The sequence below is a fragment of the Nycticebus coucang genome, chromosome 13, assembly GCF_027406575.1.
Source record: "Nycticebus coucang isolate mNycCou1 chromosome 13, mNycCou1.pri, whole genome shotgun sequence".
NCBI lineage: Eukaryota > Metazoa > Chordata > Mammalia > Primates > Lorisidae > Nycticebus > Nycticebus coucang.
Window position 1 is genome coordinate 99946124 of NC_069792.1, and position 21434 is coordinate 99967557.

General features: G+C 53.4%; 1 protein-coding gene across 3 annotated transcripts in view; it reads left to right on the forward strand.

The window, feature by feature from the left end:
• Nucleotides 1–10095: 10095 nt before the first annotated feature.
• DENND3 (DENN domain containing 3) overlaps nt 10096–21434 on the forward strand; it is a 61358-nt gene continuing 50019 nt past the window's right edge. For 2 of the 3 annotated variants that reach the window (XR_008373836.1, XM_053558975.1), the window contains exons 1-4: nt 10096–10326; nt 14379–14658; nt 15716–15831; nt 19393–19535. Coding sequence is in view for 2 of the 3 variants with exons in the window: in XM_053558975.1 (XP_053414950.1) it covers nt 10225–10326; nt 14379–14658; nt 15716–15831; nt 19393–19535 (641 nt within the window). In the remaining variant the exon portion in view is untranslated. Of the gene's footprint in view, nt 10327–14378; nt 14659–15715; nt 15832–19392; nt 19536–21434 lie in introns of those variants that run through there. The other variant, XM_053558976.1, reaches the window with a different exon arrangement.

The following is a 21434-nucleotide window of genomic DNA, read 5'->3' on the forward strand; positions in this document are numbered from 1 at the left end:
TCTCTTGCCTCAGTCTCCCAAGTAGCTGGGACTACAGGCGCCTCCCACAAGGCCCAGCTTTTTTTTTTTTTTGGTTGTAGTTGTCATCATCGTTTGGCAGGCCTGGACTAGATTCAAATACGCCAGCTCTGGTATAGGTATATGTGGCTGGCACCCTACTCGCTTGAGCTACAGGTGCCGAGCCAGGAGATTATTTTTAAATTAGAATGTTGCTTATTGTTTACGAGTCATGGATTATTGTTTAAGATAAGGATTAACAGGGTCTTAACTTTGAACTTAAATGTATAAAACTGTAATGTCGAGGGTGGCGGGTTCAAACCCGGCCCCGGCCAGCTAAAACAGCAGAGGCAACTGCAACAACAACAACAAAAAAAGCCAGGCGTTGCGGCAGTCACCTGGAGTCCCAGCTACTCGGGAGGCTGGGACTGGGGTGGTTACTGGTACCCAGCAGCATGTGTGGGCTGAGTCTGGCTGCATGGTAAGCGAGCAGAGGTGGCCAGGCCTGCTTCAGTCAGCCCAGGACACAGCTGTGGCTGAAGTGGGGCCTCTGCAGGGGGCAGTTTGGGGGAAGGAGGATCCGGGCTGGGGTCCCAGAAGAGGGTGGGAGACACCAGGGCCCAGGAATCATTTTAGAGGCTGGTCTGACCCCTGGCCTCCTTGTCCCTGAGCACAGAGATTTGGTTCCCCAGTCTGGGGCTGGGGCAGGTGATGGCAAAGCAGAGTGGGACCCTGGTCCAGCTTGCGGGAGCTGCCTGAGAGGCCGGGTGTGCATAGGGTGGAGGGGAGTTGGTTCCACCAACAACTGAATTCATTGATGGTACTCACTCCAGGCCAGGGGCCAAGGCCCAAGTCAGAACCCAGGAGCTGCTCTGGGTCCAGTGACACGGGTGCAAGCTGTCACCCCTTCTCCCGGATCTGCTCCCACTGGGAAAGGGACAGAGCCTCTGGAACAGAAACTGCCCATCTGAGCCCAGGGCAGGGTAGGGCAGGGCTGGGTTTCAGGCCACCCAGAGCCTTTGTTGTTTTTAAACAAATCCACCCTTAGCCAACTCTGCCCACCAGGCTTTTCCGGATAATTTGACTGAATTCATCTATGGCTGATGTCACATCCCCCATCTGAACTCCCCCCAGCCACACTCACCCAGCTCCCAGCTGCACCCCTCCCTCTGGCCAGAGAATCCTAGCTGCTGGGGAAGTAGGAGTGGCCCCTTCCTTTTCCTGGTGCTCCACAAAGACCAAAGACCACGTGGAGTTATTTGAAGGGTGTCAGGTCCTAAAAAATGCCATCTCAGTGGGTCAGGGTTGAACAGGGAATCGGGGGTGACACAGGTCCTGGGGGACCCCCTCCCCTGCACCCACCACGGACATTCTCTCTGACTCTCCCTCCCCCAGTGCCCTTCTCCCAGACACTAGGATGGTGGGTGCTGGTGGCTTCTCTGTGGCCAGGTGGGAGAGAAGTGACAGCGTTGGGCAGTGGCTGGGCCTCCAGCCCTCTGCTCTCCCTTACCTGGCTTTGAGCTTGGAGGAGGAAGAGGATGACAGCAGGGAGGGGGAGCTCAGGGCTCTGACTTGAGCTGGGCCCAGGGCTGGAAGGTGTCAATGGAGGAGGCCCAGCATCACCCTCCCAGAGCCAGCCCCCTCTGGGGGACTGTGCCCTCTCCCAGTGGGGTGAGGGGAAAGAGTGCCCTCTCCCAGATGGGGCCCGCGCAGTCTCCTGAGGCAGGGGCTTTACTAGCCCTCAGAGGATATGTTCCCCTTATCTTTTTTTCTGATCAAGGCTGCGGGGGAGGTGGCTTCTCCAGTCGACCTTGCATGCAACTCTGGACTCCTGAACCCTGTCAGACATTTACCCACCCAAAGTCCCTCTCTGGACAGTGCATTCAGGACCCCGCTGGGGTCTCTGCCCTGGGTGGAAAGACAGGGAGGCCACTGGCCACCTGGCATCTGTGCCAACATCCACCACATGTGGGGCTTGTGGGGCTGGGTCATAACACAAAGCGCAGTGTCAACCAGAGGGAGCAGCTTTGTACTGAGCCCTGGGCAGGGGGTGCAGAGTTGACAAGAGTGACCTGATGGTCCTAAAATCCCTCCTGATGGTCAGATCACAGCAGAGGAGGTGTTGTCACCCACCCACAGAGGGGACAATGGGCTGGGAATGGAAGGGCCCATTCGGGCCAGCGCCTGAAGAGCAGCTCCTCAGCCTTTCTGGTGCACACCTGGCTCTGGCTCTCTGCTGGCAGCTGACCTGGCTGAGCCTCAGGTGCTCTGCCTGGGACACAGGGTGATGCAGTCTCATGGGGTTTTAGAGAAGATGGATAAGAGGATATTTGTGTAAATGCAAAGCACCCAGCAGGTGAGCAGTCAGCAGCCTCACCACTGCTGTCCCTGCAGGCCCTGCCGCCATCGCTACTGCCAGCCCTCACCACTACTGTCCTTGCCTGGCCTTGCGGGTCCTGAGGACAGGAGAGCCTGAGGCGGGGAGCAGGGGACCTTGCACCGCTGGCCCAACAGTGGGCCTACCTGTCACCCACTTCCCCTGCAGCACAGCCTCTTGCGGTTTTCGTGTGAAGAGTGGTGCAGGGGCTCGTCCACGTTCTCCTGCCAGTGCCCTTTCTGCCGCCACCTCAGGGGACTTGCCCTGTGGGAGGGGCCGGGCTCTGGAGTGGGAGTGCGGCCGGGGTCCCAGGGCAGGGGTGCCACTAGTTATCAGTTGGAGGCCGTGGGCAGGGCTGAAGAGAGGCACAGAGGACAGTGTGCTCAGAGGTCCCCGAGGAGGGCTCTGGGAGGGGTGGGAGGCAGGGGCACCCCATCCCCAGAGGAGGAAGTAGGGAGCGGGAGACAGGGCTTTCTGGAGGAGCAGGGCCTGGGGGAGGAACAGGTGCAGAGAATGACTTTGAATGACCTTGGCAAGTCCCAGCTTCCCTCTTGGGCCCTGGTGAGCAACGCTGGTACCTGACTTCCCCCTTTCAGCCCATTTACTGTTAGTTGTCTATTTTAAAAATAATTTGTCTTGATTCCCAGTGCGGATGGGTTAAGATAGTTCTCATATCTGTCCTCTTCCTCCCTGATCGAGTGCACAGCAGCAGCCAGACCACAGCTTCCTGTCTTTCTTCACACCAAGGAGGATGACAGTGTTGAGAATGAGTGTGGCTGCCCAGACGTGCAGCTCTGACCCCCAAGCTGACCCGGCTGCACAGCAGGCCACAGCTGTCTGCAGCTCCTGCCAGTAAAGCAAGAGGTTTCTGAGGTCCTTCCTCAGCCCCTGCTTCCTAGAATTTTCTTCAAGCAAGACCCTTCTTAGGGTCAGTGCATCCCAGAGCGGGCGTTGTGGGAGCAGGGACCGCTGTGTCAATGGCCCTTCTCAGCCATCTGGCCATCGAGCCACTCAGCGGCCACGGAGGCCATGGAGGAGCTCCCGTGGGGCCCTTGCTGTCCTTCCTTCACCTTTTTTCTCCAGAGCCAGTCCATTTTCTCCGGGGCTGGGGTCCAGGATAGTTGCTTTGTATCTAAAGTTGGGACAATGTCTTCTTGGCTACTGTTTTGTTTTAGACACAACATTGTTTCAGAAATAGATGAAACCGCTGACTTGCTCTTTTTTCTGATTAAAAAATTTCATATTTACAAACACCTTGTCTAGTCACTTTGGCATGAGCACCCCAGCCCCACCAGCTGAAAGGACAGAATGCAGACAGGATGGCTGCCACTCGCACCCCAGGGATCTGACACCACTTGGTGGGTGCCATCTGATTGATCTTCTTAATAGTTTTCTACTTATGTGGGCTTTCTCTGCTTCTGTACTTTGTGTTTGGGTGTGTGTCTTGCTCTGTTGCCCATATTAGAGGGCAGTGGTATGACTGATCACAGCTCACAACCTCCAACTGTTGGACTCAAGTGATTCTCCCGCCTCAGCCTCCTGAGTAGCTGGGACTGCAGGCATGCTGCATCATCCTGGCTCATTTTATGTATTGTTTATACAGATGGGGCCTCACTGAATTGCCCAGGCTGGTCTCACACTTGTGGCCTCAAGTGACCTACGTTCACCTCCCAAAGTGCTGGGATTACAGGTGTGAGCCACTGTGCCTGGCCTGTTTTACACTTTTACTCAGTATAAGGTTGGTAAGTCCCTGATGATGGACACCCCACTGTAGCCACGATCAATGGGCAGTGGAATCTTATCTCTGTTCTTTTATTCATCAGATAGTCAGGGTACACCTATACTCTGTGCTAGTCTGAGGGTTAAAGCGAGGGGTCCAGGGTCACCCAGCCAGTTGGCACTGAGCAGGCCCAGGTCAGTATAGCTTTTAACCCAGCCATGCGCATTTGGCCCTGTTAAGCACAGGAGTGTGTGCTTCACAGATGTTTGCTGAGGAGAGCTGAATGTGTTTCTTATTAGGAGGGAAGTAATATTACTTTTGTTTTACAGATGAGAAAATACAGCATTGGCTCAGTGGTGGTGAGTCTGGGGGGGTCCAGACCCCCTGACCAGCAGCTGGGGGGAGGCCTGGCCCCAGGTATGTATGGAAACTTTCCACATGAGGCTCTCATGGCCGGTGTTGAGTGACACCATTTGCACCTTTCAAGACCCAGAAAGATACTGAACTCAGAGGCAGCGCTGTCACCACGGAGCCCAGCGGTAGATGTTGTGCTGTCTCTGGGCAGGCCATGCGATTGACGTCTTCATCTTAGTTCTGTACTGTTTTAAAGTGTGACAGCTTTTAACAAACATGGCTATAGCTAGTTAGAGCACAGGGGGCTGCCCAAGCCGGTCAGGGACATCTGTCAAGGTGGCCCTTCCTGTGGCAGGGTTAGCTGAAACGCTCAGGGCCCCTGTGCCCTTTTCTGGGACACCATTGCATTTCCACTTTCTCTTTGGATGGTGTCACAAGACCCACTATGCGGACCCTGCAGCACCGTCTCTATCATGGCCATGCTGGGGCTTTCTGTCTTTCTGCACAGTCCCCCATCCCTTTCCTGATGAAGGGGAGGGAGGAAACAGGCTAAGACCTAAGCGTGACCGCACACACATTCACACACATACACACAGACATTCACACACACTCACACACGCAACCTGTATGATGTCCCCATGTGGATACTCACCTGCTGAGGCCGACCTGTCCTAGGCACTTTGCCTGCCCTGCGCCCTCCCCCACCCACCAGTGCCCCTGTAGGTGCTCCCTGTGAGTGAGAGCCCACTGGGGGGTTCAGACCATGGGAGAATAGGCCAACAAGTCACTAGAGGACACTGGTCAACACTGGGGGACTATGGAAGCCCAGGCGCATCTGTGGGGTCAGGGAGAAGGGACCTGGGGCCTCCTTGCCCCCACCCTGTCCCCACCTGTCCTGTTGCTTCTGTCACTCGGCCCTTCCTCCCTCTGCACCCCCCCTTTCTCCTCCCTTGTGCAGCCTACAGTAATCCACATTCGCTTTCCTGCTTCCCCCCCCAGGCCTGAGTCCTCTTGGTTGCTTTTCTGTGTTTCTCCTCCTGCTTAAGTCTCCCCTCAGGGCCGAGGCCAGCTTCTCCGTCTCCTCCGCAGTCTTCCCTCCTTCTCTCCACTGAACACCCTCAGGGCCGAGGCCAGCTTCTCCGTCTCCTCCGCAGTCTTCCCTCCTTCTCTCCACTGAACACCCTCAGGGCCGGGGCCAGCTTCTCCGTCTCCTCCGCAGTCTTCCCTCCTTCTCTCCACTGAACACCCTCAGGGCCGGGGCCAGCTTCTCCGTCTCCTCCGCAGTCTTCCCTCCTTCTCTCCACTGAACCCTCATTGTCTGTACTGTGAGCTCTTTCTTTTTTTGGAGGTGGGATGTATATTTTTATTTTGTTCTGTTGTGTTCCTAGATATTATCATAGGACCAAGTACATTGCAGATGCAGTCAACTTCCCCAAAGCAGTGAGGAAACTGAGGCTCAGGGGTTTGAGTGACTTCCTGGGTCATGCAGCTCGTGTGAGTGGAGTTGGATTTGGAAGTGTCTGTGCCTGATTTCTAACATGAAGACATGCTGCTCTTGGAGTAAACTGTTAATTCAGACTCATGTTTTTGTTTTCTTGCAGATATGTGACTATATTTTCCCAAGAAAAGCTGAAGCTTGATATATATCATTGCACGGAGAACCCCAACTTGGGAAATATTGTGAGAAATAAAGAATTCAGATGTTTGAGAACCAGCGTAACGTGGTAAAGTGCGTCTGAATGCTGCAGAATCATCCAGGGGCAGGTGTCATGTGTTTGCCCTGGGGAGGGTGAGTCTTGCACACTCTGGTGTGTGTGTGTCAGGCTGGCCTGGTCCCCACTCACCATCAAGCTGGGGACAGGTGCTTGCCAACGATCCCTGTGAACAGTGACAGTAGAGGGGAACACTGATCATACCCTTACAGTTAACCACCGTCTGTGTGATGCTGGATCCCCAGACACCTTTGCAAAGTTGCTGCTATTGCTATCACCCCATTCTACAGATAAGAGGCTGCGCCCAGAGAGTTGAACTTGTTACTGGATCAAGATATGCACCTGGGAATGAAGTGGCTGTGATTCAGTGTGGAGGGTTCCAGAGAGGAGCCCCACTTCGCAGTGGGGACCTTAAGGGAGAGAAGGGCTGCCCTGAAGGTACAGTTTGAGCCAGGTCCGGAAGGACAAGTAGGAGAGAGACTGTCCTACTGTCTGGGCTGCCTGTAGGGAACAGCTCAGCAGCAGCAGCACAGGGCAAAGATGACAACACTGTGCACCAAACCGTCTGGAGAATTGAGGGCAGAGGGGCTTCCAGGCCACAGCTTTTGTTGAAGGTATAGGACTATCTGTCCATTCATCCACTGGTGCACACTGGGGTTACCTCCACCTTCGACTACTGTGAATAACGCTGCTATGAGCACAGGTTACAAACCTGTTCAGTCCCTGATTTCAGTTCTTTTGAGTGTATTCCCAGAAGCACGATTGCTGGATCATGTGAATTCTGTGTTTAATTTTTTGAGATACTGTCATACTACTTTCTACAGCGGCTGCACCATTTGCAGTCCCAACCAGTAGTGCACATGGGTCTCAATCTCTTCACATCCTTGCCCACTCTTTTTTTCTGTTGCTTTTTAATGTAGCCTGCCTAATGGTGTGAAGTGGCATCTCATTGTGCTTTTGATTTGCATTTCCCTAATGACTAATGATGTTCAGTATCTTCTCATGTGCTTACTGACCACTTGCATATCTTCTTTCGAGAAATGTCTCTTTGTGCCCTTTGCCCATTTTAAATTGTTTTTGAGGCCGGGCACCGTGACTCTTGCCTGTAATCCTGGTGGTGTTGTGGCAGGCGCCTGTAATCCCAGCTACTTGGGAGGCTGAGGCAAGAGAATCGCTTGCCAGCGGTTCTCAACCTGTGGGTCACGACCCACAGGAACTATATTAAAGGGCCACGGTGTTAGGAAAGTTGAGAACCACTGAAGCCCAACAGTTTGAGGTTGCTGTGAGCTGTGATGCCACGGCACTCTACCCAGGGTGACATGGTGAGAATCTGTCTCAAAAAAAAAAAAGTTATTTAACACCTAAGGCCCTGCTAAAGTGTCCAAAGGCATATCAATACACTCATAAATTCCATTTAAAAAATAACTTACCGGGAGGCTGAGGCCAGAGAATCGCGTAAGCCCAGGAGTTGGAGGTTGCTGTGAGCCGTGTGACGCCGCGGCACCCTACTGGAGGGCGGTACAGTGAGACTCTGTCTCTACAAAATAAATAAATAAATAAATAACTTACTCAGGTAAAATTCACGTCCCATACAGTTTACTACCCTAAAGTGTCCTCCAGTGCATTCCTGATGTTGTGCTCATCTCTGTTTTTGTGTCAGAGCTTTACAGTCTACAAACTCCATTTATATCTACTTTCTCATTAGATCTCCACAGATCCTGAGAGCTGAGAGAGCAGCAAACCCATGTCACAGGCATGGAAGGAGGGTCACACACACTTAGCACATTGTACAGTGGGCACTGTGTCCCTGGGATTTTTAGCCAATCAGGCCTTTGCTGTCCTTGGCTCTAATGTGGGCGATGCCTTCGACCTGGCAGGCGTTCCTATGAGCTAGGCTGACCATGCCCCTCCTCTTCTCTGGACCTCCTTATCTGCCTCACCTGCGGCTATGTGACTTTTCCACCTGTGATTTCAACTGCTTGTTATCTCCACCTGCTAACTCCAGGCCCATTGCAATTTCTCCAGGATGGAGCAAAGCTTGCTATAGGCACTCTGGAAGTACCTGCAGCACCAGCTCTGGTTTGAACCCGCCACCTCTGGCATATGGGGCCGGCCCCCTATCCCTTTGAGCCATAGGCGCCACCCTACCCTGGGGATTTATTAAAAAGCACAGAACTGGGAGCTCATTGGAGGTCACTGGGCTTGATTCTCTGATTTGAAGGCTGAGGAGGCTGGGCACAGTGGCTCATGCCTATAATCCTAGCACTCTGGGAGACCAAGGCAGGTGGATTGCCTGACCTCACAGGTTCAAGACAAGCCTGAGCCAGAGAGAGACCTCGTCTCTAAAAATAGCTGGGCTTTGTGACAGGTACTTGTAGTCCCAGCTACTTGGGAGGCTGAGGCAAGAGAATCACTTGAACCCAAGAGTTTGAGGTTGCTATGAGCTGTGAGGCCATGGCACGGCACTCTGCCAAGGGTGACAAAGTGAGACTCTATCTCAAAAAAAAAAAAGGCTGAGGAAAGGGGGGTCTAAAGAGGTGGAGCCCCAACCCCCGCATGCAGCTGGAGCTGACTTCCTACACCAACCCAGAGAGCCCTTCCTTAAGCCCTTCTACTCTTGTAGGAAAAGGGACAGCGCAGACCTGCTCTTGCTTAAGCCTTCCTGGGTTCAAGTGGTGCCAAGTGTTTACCTCCTTTGAATTTTGACCACTGCTAGGTGGGGTTTGAACAAACAGGAAGCCACAGCTTAGATGGGAGCCAGACTCGGGTCTCTACAATTACTTACCATAGCTCACCAAAGAGAGCCACTGAGGCCAGGCAGCCTCCAGGCCTGAGTGACAACCAGCAGAGACGTAAGTGACATATGAGCCTGGCTGCGGTTGGGGCCTTGCCAGGCTGAGGGAGGGATAAAGGAATTCCTCAGGGCTCCAGGCCCAGCCCAGCCCACTTTTGATTTTGACTTGCTTTTTTTGTTAATCTTTTTCTTCTTACTTTAATGACAGAGGTTTGGCATTATTAAGCATTTCAGTCTTTTTATTTTTTTGTAAATGGAGTCATAGATTATTAGGGCTGGAAAAGTTCCTTTGGAGTCATTTCCTCTGGGTTTTATGGATGCCTATGGCAAGGTCCAGAGAGGGTACGGTCAGCTGGGAGGCAGATCTGGCCTGCTCCAGGTTCTATGGCCAATGACCAGGCATCTGGCCTTCCCCAGGGCCCAGCTAGAGGCTGGAGGAGGCCCATGGTCCACTGGGGATCCAGCTAGGCCTGGAGCTGACCAGGGAAGGGCCTTGCAGGACTCGGGCCTCTGACTCTCCTCAGTCCACGAGTTCTAATTGTCACAGCATCCACTCTGCCCTGTTCCTGCTAGACTTGACTCAACCACTACTGGGCATGGCCAGCATTAGGTTCACCTGGCAATTATTAACCAGGAATGGATCTTTCCACCCTCTTCCCCAGCAGCCCTTCCAGCGTCCACACCCGGCCAACTTGGTTTCCTGGCACAGGAGGGCTTCCTGGAGTCGGTGGCCAGAGGTGTGTCCCGCTTTTGTCCCTCCACACTCCTTCTCAAAGTGGCCCCAGGGACTGCCTGATCAGGGCACCCTTTGCGCCCAGGAGCCTTGGGAGGTGGAGGACCCCGCCCATGCCTTCCTCTGTTCCCCAGGGAGGAGGCGACAGGTGATACCAGGCAGGTGGGGAGCGCCGACACCGCGCACGCGCCGAGACCTGCAAGCCGGTTCGGAAATGACGACCGCTCTAGAGCCCATTAGAGGGCCCGCCACCGCCCCCCGGGAGGTCCCGCCCTCCTCTAGCCCCGCCCCCAGGCGGTCCCGCCACTTTCAGGCCCCGCCCATCCGGGCCCCGGCTGCCGAGCCCCATCTCCGCCAGGCCCCGCCCCGCAGTCCCTCCTCCGCCAGGCCCCGCCCCGCGGACGGCGCTCTCGGCTCGCCCGGTCGCCAGGCTGCGCGGCGGGACCGGAGGGCGCGGGCCAGGAGGCGGCGGCGGAGTCTGGGCCGGGCTGCCTGGGGCGCCCAAGCGCCGTACGCCCAGCGAGTCGCGGGGCAGCCATGGCAGAGGCTGCGCTGCAGCAGCTGTCGCTGCCCTCGGGGCTGCTGGAACTGTGCGCGCTGCTGGGAGCCTCCCGGGACAGCCTCCGCGGCCTGGAGCAGGTAGGGGGCCGGCGGGGAAACTGAGTCGGAGCTCGCGGTCAGACCCCGGGCACGTCCCGAGCGGGCACCGAGTGCCCGGAGGGACCGCCGGGGGCTTCCTGACGTCTGTGCCCGGCCGGCCCCGGCGGGACCCCGCGCGCTGCGGGCTGGCAGGTGCTGTGGGTCTGCCGGTGGTGTCCAGAATGGCCGCCCCCACCCCAGAGATGCCGACGGGGGGTTGGTTCCTTCCTGCCCTCTCCGGAGCCCGCTCTCAGGCCGGCTGGGTTCGTCCCCAGAGATTACTCCGGCGCTCGGAGCCTTCGCCCCACTGACTTCTTCCCTCAGGAGGCCCCACCTTGGGCAGGTGCTGAGACGCGGGGAACCAGACAGAGGCGACGGAACCTCCCGTGTTTCACGGTCTAGTGGGCCAAATCTTTGCCTCTTAGCCATCAAATGATTTCATTCATCACACAAGAGTTTATTGTCTCCTGAGTAGTCAGTTCTGTATTAGGCACAGAATAATGAGATTTTAAAATTTTGGATTTAACCGTCGGCTTCAAATATTCTGTCTAATCGTCCTTTGAAGAAGTCTAGGTGTTTCCCTCACTTGTAGTCAATCTCCCCTCTCCGCTGTACTCTACACTGTCGCCTCCTATCTGCTTTTCTTTGGGACAGTGGCAGTTTTGGGAATTCTCCTTGTTTTTTCCCTGTACACTCATTTTTTCTTAGGCCTGGAATCCTGGCTTGCTCTTGCTTCTGCCTGTGGCCCAGAGAGTGTGCGACCCTGTGGCTGTGTCATTCTGCCCAGGGATTTCCCTACTTCATGGCCTAGTCATCTGGACAATTCCTTTCATTTCTTTCCAGATGACAACATTTTGAGGCAGAGGCGTTTGAGTGTTTAAATGATGCTTGGCTATCCAGGGAAAATGAAGAATGTAGGGCAAAGGGATGTCACCAAGGAAAGTTCAGTGTTACTGAAATTACCCAGATGACTGTAGGTTAGTCATTCCACAGTTTCTACGGCCAGGCTTTGGTACAAAGGCAGTCCCGCTTCCCTGAAGAAGCATTGCTCATATAGAAATGATTCCCCCCATCTTTCTTTGGGACCCCCTCATAATGTCAGTGTACCCCGTGTGACTTTTATCTCCTCCCATCCTCATCTACTGATTTGTCTTGGAGCCTCCTTTTTCTCTGAATGCGAAATGGCCCATTTGGGTAGTTGGATGTCTTTGCTGCTGGGGCTGTTACAACACCAGTTGCTCAGTGTGAGACGTGACTTTTGAGAGCAGGGTGAATCAACCGTTGTGTTTACAGTGGTCCTTTTCCTGAACTAAACAGTTGCAACATTTTCCCAGATCAAGTGAGAATGTGGGTGGTTTGCTGTTGTGCATTTGAACTTTTGTCCTTTTTTCCCCCCCTTGAGATAGAGTCTCACTATGTCGCCCTCAGGAGAGTGCCCTGGCATTGCAGCTCACAGCAACCTCAAAGTCTTGGGCTCAAGTGATTCTCTTGCTTCAGCCTCCCAAGTAGCTGGGACTACAGGCGCCCGCCACAACGCCTGGCTATTTTTTTTGTTGTAGTTGTCATTGTTGTTTGGCTCGGGCTGAGTTTGAATCTGCCAGCCCTGGTGTATGTGGCTGGTGCCCTAGCCACTGAGCGACAGGTGCTGAGCCTGAACTTTTTTCCTTTTTGTTGTATATTCTTATCCTGTTAAGGAGTTTAAGTGAAGGATTAAACTACTTTTCAAGTCAACATCAATGTTAGACTTTATCAAACATATGATTTTATTTAATTAGTTTTTTTTTTTTTTTTAGCAATTCTATTGTGAACGTTCAAAGTAAGGATTTAAACTGATTTTTAATTTTATTTATTTTACAGGAAGGGTCTTGTTCTTTTGCCCATGCTGGAGTTCAGTGGAGTGATCACAGCTCACTGCAACTTCAAACTCCTGGGCTCCAGTGATCCTCCTTTCTCAGCCTCCTGAGTAGCTGGGCTACAGCTGTGCACCACCATGCCCAGCCAATTGTTCTTTTTATTTTTTTTGTAGAGATGGGATCTCACTTGTTGCCTAGTCTGGTCTTTAATTCCTGGCCTCAAGCAATCCTCCCACCTTGGCCTCCCAAAGTGCTGGGATTACAGATGTGAGCCACTGTGCTTGGCCTTAATTTTTAATTTTACATCCTTAAGTCACCATTTCTCTGTGGCTCAGGCATTCTTATTTGGTGACACAGGAAGAAAGAAGCCCAGAGGTATGAGAAATATCCAACATTAAGTGTGGTCCCCTCTTTGTTTTACTTCTTAGACTGGGGCAGTAGTGTTTGCTTTGTTGGGGTGGTGACAAAGAATTCAAGAGCAAAGGCCAGTCCCCATGTGAGTCGGGTTGTATTTCCCTCCACCCCTCTACTGTAGAGGGACCCCTGTTACTGTTTGCTGTGGAGACCAGACAGCGAGTGTGAGGGGGTCCATCAGGAATCCATCGGGGTGGTGGAAAGTGCTCAGGGACTGTGCACAGTGCCCCTCCACGGTGACCAGCAGAGTTCTGTGTGCATAGGTGTGTTTGCAGGCTTCAGTGGGAAGCATCCTGGCTCAGCTCTGGCCCCCAGCGCTCCCTGGATGGGGGCAGTCAGCCCTCTTTGTGCCATCCAGTCCAGTGACTGCTGGCCATGTGTGGATGCTGAGCACCTTGTATGTAGCTAGTGAGGGTGAGGAACTGGACTGTAAATTTTACTTTTAATTAATTTAAATTTCAATAGCCACAAAAGGTTTTTGGCACTGTGTTGGACAACCTACTTCTAAAGCATTATAACATTGATTAATTTCTGTTTTATCTCATTAATAATGGCCAGTCCTATAGGGAAGATTAACACCATTATATGATCTGACTTAGAAATAAATCTGTGACTCTAAGAGTGTATGATTCTTACTTTTTAATTGGCTTCTTTTTTTTTTTTTTGCCAGCGTGAAACAAAGTTTATTGAAGAAGAGAAAGATAGGTTTATAGAGCAAAAGCAAGAGAGAGGTACACAGAGACATTCACTATGGAGGACAGACAGGCCCCTGGTCATTAAAAAAGGCCTCACTAGCTTGATTTTGAAAACCAAACAGATGGCTTTGGTAAGGGTTTCGTAAGTCAACATCTGGGACAGGAGGGCAGGAAATGGCTGTCAGCTCCAGCTCGGACTGGCAGAAGGGATGTATGTCATGCAGAGCAGTCCCACATGCTGCATTTTGTCCACCTCTGAGAGAGCTCACGGCACCCTGGCAGCAGTATTTGTGTAGTCCTGACTGAGACAAGAGCTGTACTGAGCTCTGTAGTGAGAAGGAAGACAGAAGGAAGGTGCCACCTGTGGTCTCTGTATTATTTGAGGAACGGAAAGATAAAAAGTGAAAAAAAAAAAAATCTTGAATCCAGTTAAAGTTTGGAGGAGTTCAGGGTAAATGTCCACTTCACTGACTCAGGGACGATTTGGTCGGTTGAGGAAGGGTGTGTCTCTTCAGCGTGCAGGCCGGCGGCTGGCGTGGAGAGTGTAGCTGTTGTGTCAGAGCTTGATGGTGTGTAGGGCCCCTCGCTGTGTCTGCTGACCACCCTGCAGGGGACTCAGTGGTGGTGTCTGGGGCTTCCTGGCAGCCGTCCTGGGCTGACCACTGAACCTAGTTGTCTTGATTATTCCCCACCCTTAGCCTTGAAAGGGAAGCTTGGAGGGATGGAGAACCTCATTGCCATGGCTGAGACGGAGCCAGAACTTGGACTCAGGTCTGCTGGGCCTCACATGAGGGAGGCAAGGGGCAGCTCTCCAAGGCTATAGCTGAGGAACTGCCCAAGGGGTCACTGTCTTGCCTGAGTGCAGGGCCTGGGAGGTTCCTAGGAGATCTTCCTGTCCTTCCCCCATTTACAGGTGTTGGTGGGAGCAGCGGGGAAAAGCAGCTCCCACCAACACCTGTAAATGACAGTTCTGTCTTGTTGGTTTTGTGGGTGAGGAGGGGAAACAACGAACAGTGGGGCCGAGGTGGGAAGGACACCACAGAACAGGAGCCTACACTATTGGAGTAACTCTTACTTTTGTCTTTTTTAGGTTGCCCAGAGAAAGGGACTCAAAAATCTTTCTTCTCTTGATCCAGAGGTTCTGTCTGTTTTTGTGCCTCCTTTTGTCAACAAAGAGGACAGTCAAATGGCCGGTGCCAACTGTGCCACTCTGGGTAAAGGCAGACGGCGCTCCTTCAGGAAGAAGAGGGATAGGCCCAAGCCGGAGCACTGGAAGGGGCTCCCGGGGGACCCCAAAGTGCCGGACTCCGAGGACGTCAGTGTCCCGGGTGGCGTGGACCTCCTCGCCCTGCCCCAGCTGTGCTTCCCAGGTGTGTCCACATGGTGGGGGGGGGCAGATCCAGGTGGCCTGGTGCTGTGGGCCACCCAGGGTGACCTGCTCCCAGAAACCCACACTTGGAAGAGCAGCAAGCCGGGGACCGCCTCCACCTCTGGTGTTTGATTGGGGGATTTAGTTTTCTTTGTTGTTTTTTGGCCTGGGCTGGGTTTGAACCCTATACCTCTGGTATATGGGGCCGGTGCCCTACTCCTTTGAGCCACAGGCACCTGGATTTAGTTTTCGTAATCTTGGGAATTTTAAAGCTTAAAAGAAAGCTTAAATCATTTAATGCAATTCCTATGTTTTGGAAAACTGAGTCCCGGGAGAGCAGCAGTGTGGCCTGGCAGGGAGCCCTATTTATTAACAGAACCTTCAAAGGCTCCTCCACTGTGAGTTAAAGTGATGTCTTAAAGTGGTTGGGTTAAAAATATAGTCCAGTGAGTCTGCAGTGGATCTGCCCTGGAGTGAGCCTGAGCCTCTGGCTCCCACCTCCCTGTTTTCTGTTTTACTGGCCGGAAAGCACAGGCTTCGCTGAGTCCCCAGGCTTGGCCAGTCCTGGCTAACAGGTGAGCCTTCATTTCCAGGCTGCATTTTTACATTGGTGTTAGGAGATGTTAAAATGGCTGATGTAGGAAATTGAGGACTTGGCCTAAGAACTTGCCTGGCTGTTACCATCGAGAACGTGAAACCGTTTCCTGGCCACAGGGATTATAATCCAGGGACGGTGGGGGAGACACCTGTGCTCAGGGAGCATCACCGCTGGCCACCAGCCTGGCCCTGGAGGATCATCCACGGCTGAGTGTCAGTGGTGTCCACACGTGCATTCACTCAGTTTTTCAGCATGCAGAGGGATGGTGAGGGAATTGCTGCCCTGGGGAGGGACTCAGAGGCAGAGCTTGCGATCAGGAGAATGAACATATCTCGATGTCAAGTTTCTGCCACTGATAATTGGAGATGGGTGTGAAAAAATTTGTTTGTGGGTAGCCCAGGCCTTAACATGAATGCTGCATGGCAGGCAGAGATTCTCCTGTCTTTTTCTTCTGCTGCAGGGGGCATGTGTGTGGCCTCTGAGCCCAAGGAGGATCGGGTCCACTTCCTGGTGCTGACCGACATCTGTGGGAACAGGACCTATGGCGTGGTTGCCCAGTTCTACCGGCCCCTGCACGTAGGTGCTTCCTATTACTTCCCACGTTGGGCTTAGACTCTTCCGTTACTGTGGTGAAATACATGGTGTATATGACACAGCATTGGCCACTGCAACCATTTTAAAGGGCACAATTCAGGGACATTGAGCACATTCTCAGTGTCACACAACCACCACTAATGGTTGCCCCAGAACATTTTCCTCACCCCTAGATCCCAGACCCGTTGAGCCTTTACTGCCCACCTCCCTTTGCCCCAGCCCCTGGCAGCCCTGAATCTGCCTCTGTCCCTGCAGCTGTGTCTGCTCTGGGTGTTTCTGTGAGTGGGGCCACGTACAGTGGGGTCATGCAGTGTGTGGGGTCCTGCAATGTGTGGGGCTCTGCAGGGTCAGGGGCAATGCAGGGTGTGGAGTCATGCAGTGTGTGGGGCCCTGCAGGGTGGAGGGCAATGCAGGGTCAGGGGCAGTGCAGGGTGTGGGGTCATGCAGTGTGTGGGGCCCGGCAGGGTGGAGGGCAGTGCAGGGTCAGGGGCAGTGCAGGGTGTGGGGTCATGCAGTGTGTGGGGCCCTGCAGGGTGGGGGGCAGTGCAAGGTCAGGGGCAGTGCAGGGTGTGGGGTCCTGCAGTGTGTGGGGCCCTGCAGGGTGGAGGGCAGTGCAGGGTCAGGGGCAGTGCAAGGTGTGGGGTCCTGCAGTGTGTGGGGCCCTGCAGGGTGGAGGGCAGTGCAGGGTCAGGGGCAGTGCAGGGTGTGGGGTCCTGCAGTGTGTGGGGCCCTGCAGGGTGGAGGGCAGTGCCGGGTCAGGGGCAGTGCAGGGTGTGGGGTCCTGCAGTGTGTGGGGCCCTGCAGGGTGGGGGGCAGTGCAGGGTCAGGGGCAGTGCAGGGTGTGGGGTCATGCAGTGTGTGGGGCCCTGCAGGGGCAGGGTCAGGGGCAGTGCAGGGTGTGGGGTCATGCAGTGTGTGGGGCCCTGCAGGGTGGGGGGCAGTGCAGGGTCAGGGGCAGTGCAGGGTGTGGGGTCATGCAGTGTGTGGGGCCCTGCAGGGTGGGGGGCAGTGCAGGGTCAGGGGCAGTGCAGGGTGTGGCCTTTTGCACCGGCTGCTGTCGGCTAGCAGGAGCCACAGTGCCTGTGTGTTGGCTCCTCATCCTTCTCACGATTGTGTGATGTTCCTCATCTGGAGGGACCACATTTTCTTGGTTTATTCACTGATGGACGTGTGGGTTATTTCACCTTCTGTCTCTTGTGCAAGGTCCTTGGGTTTAGGTTTTGTGAGTGTGTTTTGTTCATCACAGGTTTTGGGAGTGTTGGGCAGCCAAGGCCACTGAGTGAGTCAGCTGGCCTGGAAATGATGTCCCTGCAGATGCAGTGTGATTATCCGCTATCCAGAGTGGACCACGAGCCCCAGTCAGGGGCCCTAGTGCTTTGTCAGGAAGGCTGCCGGTTCTACGCAGTAGAGACAAGTGGCTGCCTGGATGCTCTCAGGACTGGGGCGATTGTCTTTTTGGTAGAAGTATGTTCACACGTGCTGCTTTAACTGAGTGTTGAGAGGCATAAGCTGCTGCCAGATGCATAAGCTGCTGTCAGATGGATTCTGTCAGATGGATTCTGTCCATTCTGTCCATCGGGTGCTCGTGGGGTAGCACACACAGTGCCCCGTGTCCTTAACGAGTGAGCAAGAGTGAAACTCACTGTTTAGCGCTCTGAGTCACGTCTCATGACCGTCTCCTGGGGTGCTGAGAAGGAAACTGGCTGGTCAGACCTTAAGTGCCCATGCAGAGTTTTGTCATCTGCCTCTGTGATGTGCTGACCAGAGGCGCAGGCCAGCATGGTCCAGCCTTCCCTCCCTGCATGTATTATGGGGGTGGGTGAGAGGAATCCTACCTGCCTCCACCTCGGCAGTATTGCAGAAATGTTGGATCATTCAGAAAAGCACTTGGGAGTTAATGAAATAACCATAAGAAATGCACAGATTACTTTAATTATCATTGAATATATATTTAAAAAGTAACAACCCCACTGCTTTGCATTATGTACACCAGATGTCACTGGTGTGTCCCCACTATACCTGTCAGGGGTATGTGGCTCACTCTCCTTTCTGCTCAGTGGCTGTGTATTTTCAGGGTAGTCCCCAGTCTTTACCCTGCTCTCTTCCCCTTCTTTACCGCGTAGCCAGACGAATGTGGATCTATGGTTCTAACACAGGCCCTCTTCAACACTCTACTCTTATCCCATGTGACCAGAGGGTAGGCCTGTGCCTGCCCGGGGAGCTCAGTGCCCACAAAGCTGTCCAGCAATAGCCCAGCCCCTCCATTAGCAGCTCGGAACCAGGTGTGACCCCAAGCGCTTTGTGTGCAGGCATTTGTTTAATCCTCACCCCAGCGAATGAGGTTGGGAACTATTAACGGCATCCCCATTTTACAGATGAGGAAATAGTATCCCAGAGAAATTAAGCGACTTGCCCAAGGTCACACAGCAATTGGGATTTGAATTTGAGCAGACTGACTCTAGAGCAGTGACTTTATTAAATGTTGCTGGGTAGGTGGGGTGCAGTGGCTCACGCCTGTAATCCCAGCACTCTGGGAGGCCAAGGCAGTGGATTACTTGAGGTCAGGGGTTTGAGACCAGCCTGAGCAAGAGTGAGACCCCAGCTCCATAAAAAGTAGAAAAATTAGCCGGCGTGGTGATTGTACAATCGTCTCAGCTCTTTGGAAGGCTGAGTGAAGAGGATCTGAATCCCCAGAGTTTGAGGTTGCTGTAACCTATGATGACACCGCTACACTCCAGCCAGGGCAATAGAGTGAGACTCTGATTAAAAAAAAAAAAAAAGGCTGGCTCATTGCCTGTAGCAAAGTGGTTATGGCGCTAGCCATGTACACTGAGGCTGGTGGGTTTGAACCCGGCCTGGGCCAGCTAAATAACAATGATAACTGCAACAAAAAATATCTGGGTACCTGTAGATGCAGCTACTTGGGAGGCCGAGGCAAGAGAATCATTTGAGGTTGCTGTGAGCTGTGATGCCACAGCACTCTATCAAGGACAACATAGTGAGACTGTTTCAAAAAAAAAAAACAACAGAAAAACCATGCCATTTGTAAGTTCCGCAGCAAGCTGGGCCTCCAAGGACCTTGCTGCTGTGCCATTTCCCAGGCCTGTGAATCCCTGCCCCACACAGGCTGAGTCCCTCCTGCTTGGTCCTCTGGCCTGTGATGCATGCTGGCTCCCGGGCATGTGCACAGGCCACTTCCCCCGTGTGGCTGCATTCTCTGCTTCCTCTGTCTTGGGTCCTTCTGTGCCCTCCTTGTGTGTCCCCTCTTATCCCAAGCCTGTGAGCCTTTCCAGGAGAGGGCTGTCTTATCTTTTTGTAACCTCAGCTCCTTGCATGGTGCAGACACCCTCTAGGGGCCCCAGAGACATTAACTGCTGTCCTGGCCTTGACAGCAAGACCAGCCCAGAGCATGGCCAGGTGGGTTGGAAGTGGGAGGCCCCAGCCTCTCCAGCCTTGCCCTGTGTTGAGATGCTGGCACCACCAGAAACAGACCCTGGGGTTGCTTGGATGGGGAGGTGACAATGGCACACTGCTTTCCTCTAGGATGAGTACTGTTTCTACAACGGAAAAACACACTGGGAGTCATCCCGGCCGACCTCGAGCGCTGCTGGCTGCTTCGTGCCCTTTGCGGTGTGTGTGGTCTCCAGAGTCCCCTATTACAACTCCCTGAAGGACTGCCTCTCCTGGTCAGTAAGGTGCCCTCTGTGGCTCTCAGGCTGTGTAAGGCTGGGGGAGTCGGCAGTGTCTGGGTTTGGCCGAGGGCTCTCTCTTGGAAACCTGAGCTCTTCTGTGACTGGTAATGTGTGGCAGCCACGAAAAAGGACAAAGCTGTATAGTAGGGTAAGATGAACATGGGGCATTGTTTTTAAAGAGGCCTATGTCAGGAACAAATTTTCCTAGCTGTCTGAGAAAACCAGGAGGCTGCCGTTCTGATGAGTTTTATTGGCATTTAAAAAGTGACCTTTTGGCCGGGCATGGTGGTTCATGCCTGTAATCCTAGCACTCTGGGAAGCCAAGATGGGTGGATTGCCTGAGCTCACAGGTTCAAGACCAGCCTGAGCAAGAGTGAGAACCCCATCTCTAACAATAGCCGGGCGTGTGGCGGGCGCCCACTGTAGTCCCAGCTACTCGGGGGGCTGAGACAAGACAATTGCTTAAGCCCAAGAGTCGGAGGTTGCTGTGAGCTATAACACCACAGTACTCTACTGAGGGTGACAAAGTGAGACTCTGTCTCAAAAAAAAGGTGACCTTTTGGGTGGAGAATCTGATGTTGAATAGAAAGTCCGAGGACGTAAAGAATCTTTGAAAGATGAAGAGGTGTTGTGTCGCACCACTGGGTTCCCCTTATCAGAGGATGCTGTGGGGATGTTGGAGGCTGCACCTGGATCTGGATGTGGGTCTTAGAACCTGTCCTTGTTTAGTTAAAGCCTGGAAGAAAGGCAGCTGGCAACGTTCCACTCGGTGTCAGAACTGAGGAGCAGCCGCAGCAGTTTGCTGCACAGGCCGTTCTGTTGTGATTTTTCTGTGAAGGGCGATCATTTTAGGCCCTAAGCCTGGATCCCTGGGACAGGCCACTCAGTGCACTGGGCGAGTGAGACCCGACCTGACTCAGTATGCTCGTGAGTCAGAGTCCCCATCCCATTGGGTTATTTACTCATTTTTGAGATAGAGTCTCACTCTGTCACCCAGGCTGGAGGTTGGTGGTGTGATCACAGCTCACTGCAGCCTTGAACTTCTGGTCTCCAGCTGTCCTCCTGCCTCAGTCTCCTGAGTAGCTGCAACTCTAGGTGTTCACTGCCATGCCCACGGGCTTCCGTTGCTGACCAGGTGGGATCCTGGCACTCACCCTCTCACCAACATGGCCTCCTCCTGGTGGCCTCACGCCAGGGTGGCTCCCTGGCTGGGCTCATCCTCCCTTCTGGTCACACTCTCCTCCTGAGGGCCCGGCTGTGTCTGTGTGGCCTCTGCTGTCACTTGCTGCAGGGCCAGCCCAGATCCTGCACCTCATGAGTTTGTCTGTGAGGACAAATGTCAGACTGTCTGTCCTTGTAATTTTAGGGAATTAGCATCCCTAGAGCCATCTGTTCCATTAGGTATAACCTTTAACCCAAACTTTCATGTGCAGAGCTCTGAGAATCAATGTTATTAAGGTGTGATACGTGGAATACACTAAAACTCACCCACTTTATGTGTATAGTTGGGCGAATTTTGATAAATGTACATACCTGTGTGACCTGAGTAACCACACCTGTGCAATCATGCCACAATTTAGAGAGAGAACATTTTCACTCTGAAGTTCCCCCAAGGCCCTTTAGAGGCAATTACTTGTGACTGCCCCAAGGCAATCACTTAGACAGAATCTCACCCTGTTGCCCCAGGCTAGAGTGCTATGGCATCATCATAGCTCACAGCAATCTCCAACTCTTGGGCTCAAATGATCCTCCTGCCTCAGCCTCCCAAGTAGTTGGGACTATAGGCATTTGCCACCATGCCCAGCTAATTTTTCTATTTTTAGTAGAGATGGAGGGTCTCACTCTTCCTGAGGCTGGTCTTGAACTGAGCTCAAGGGATCCTCCTGCCTTGGC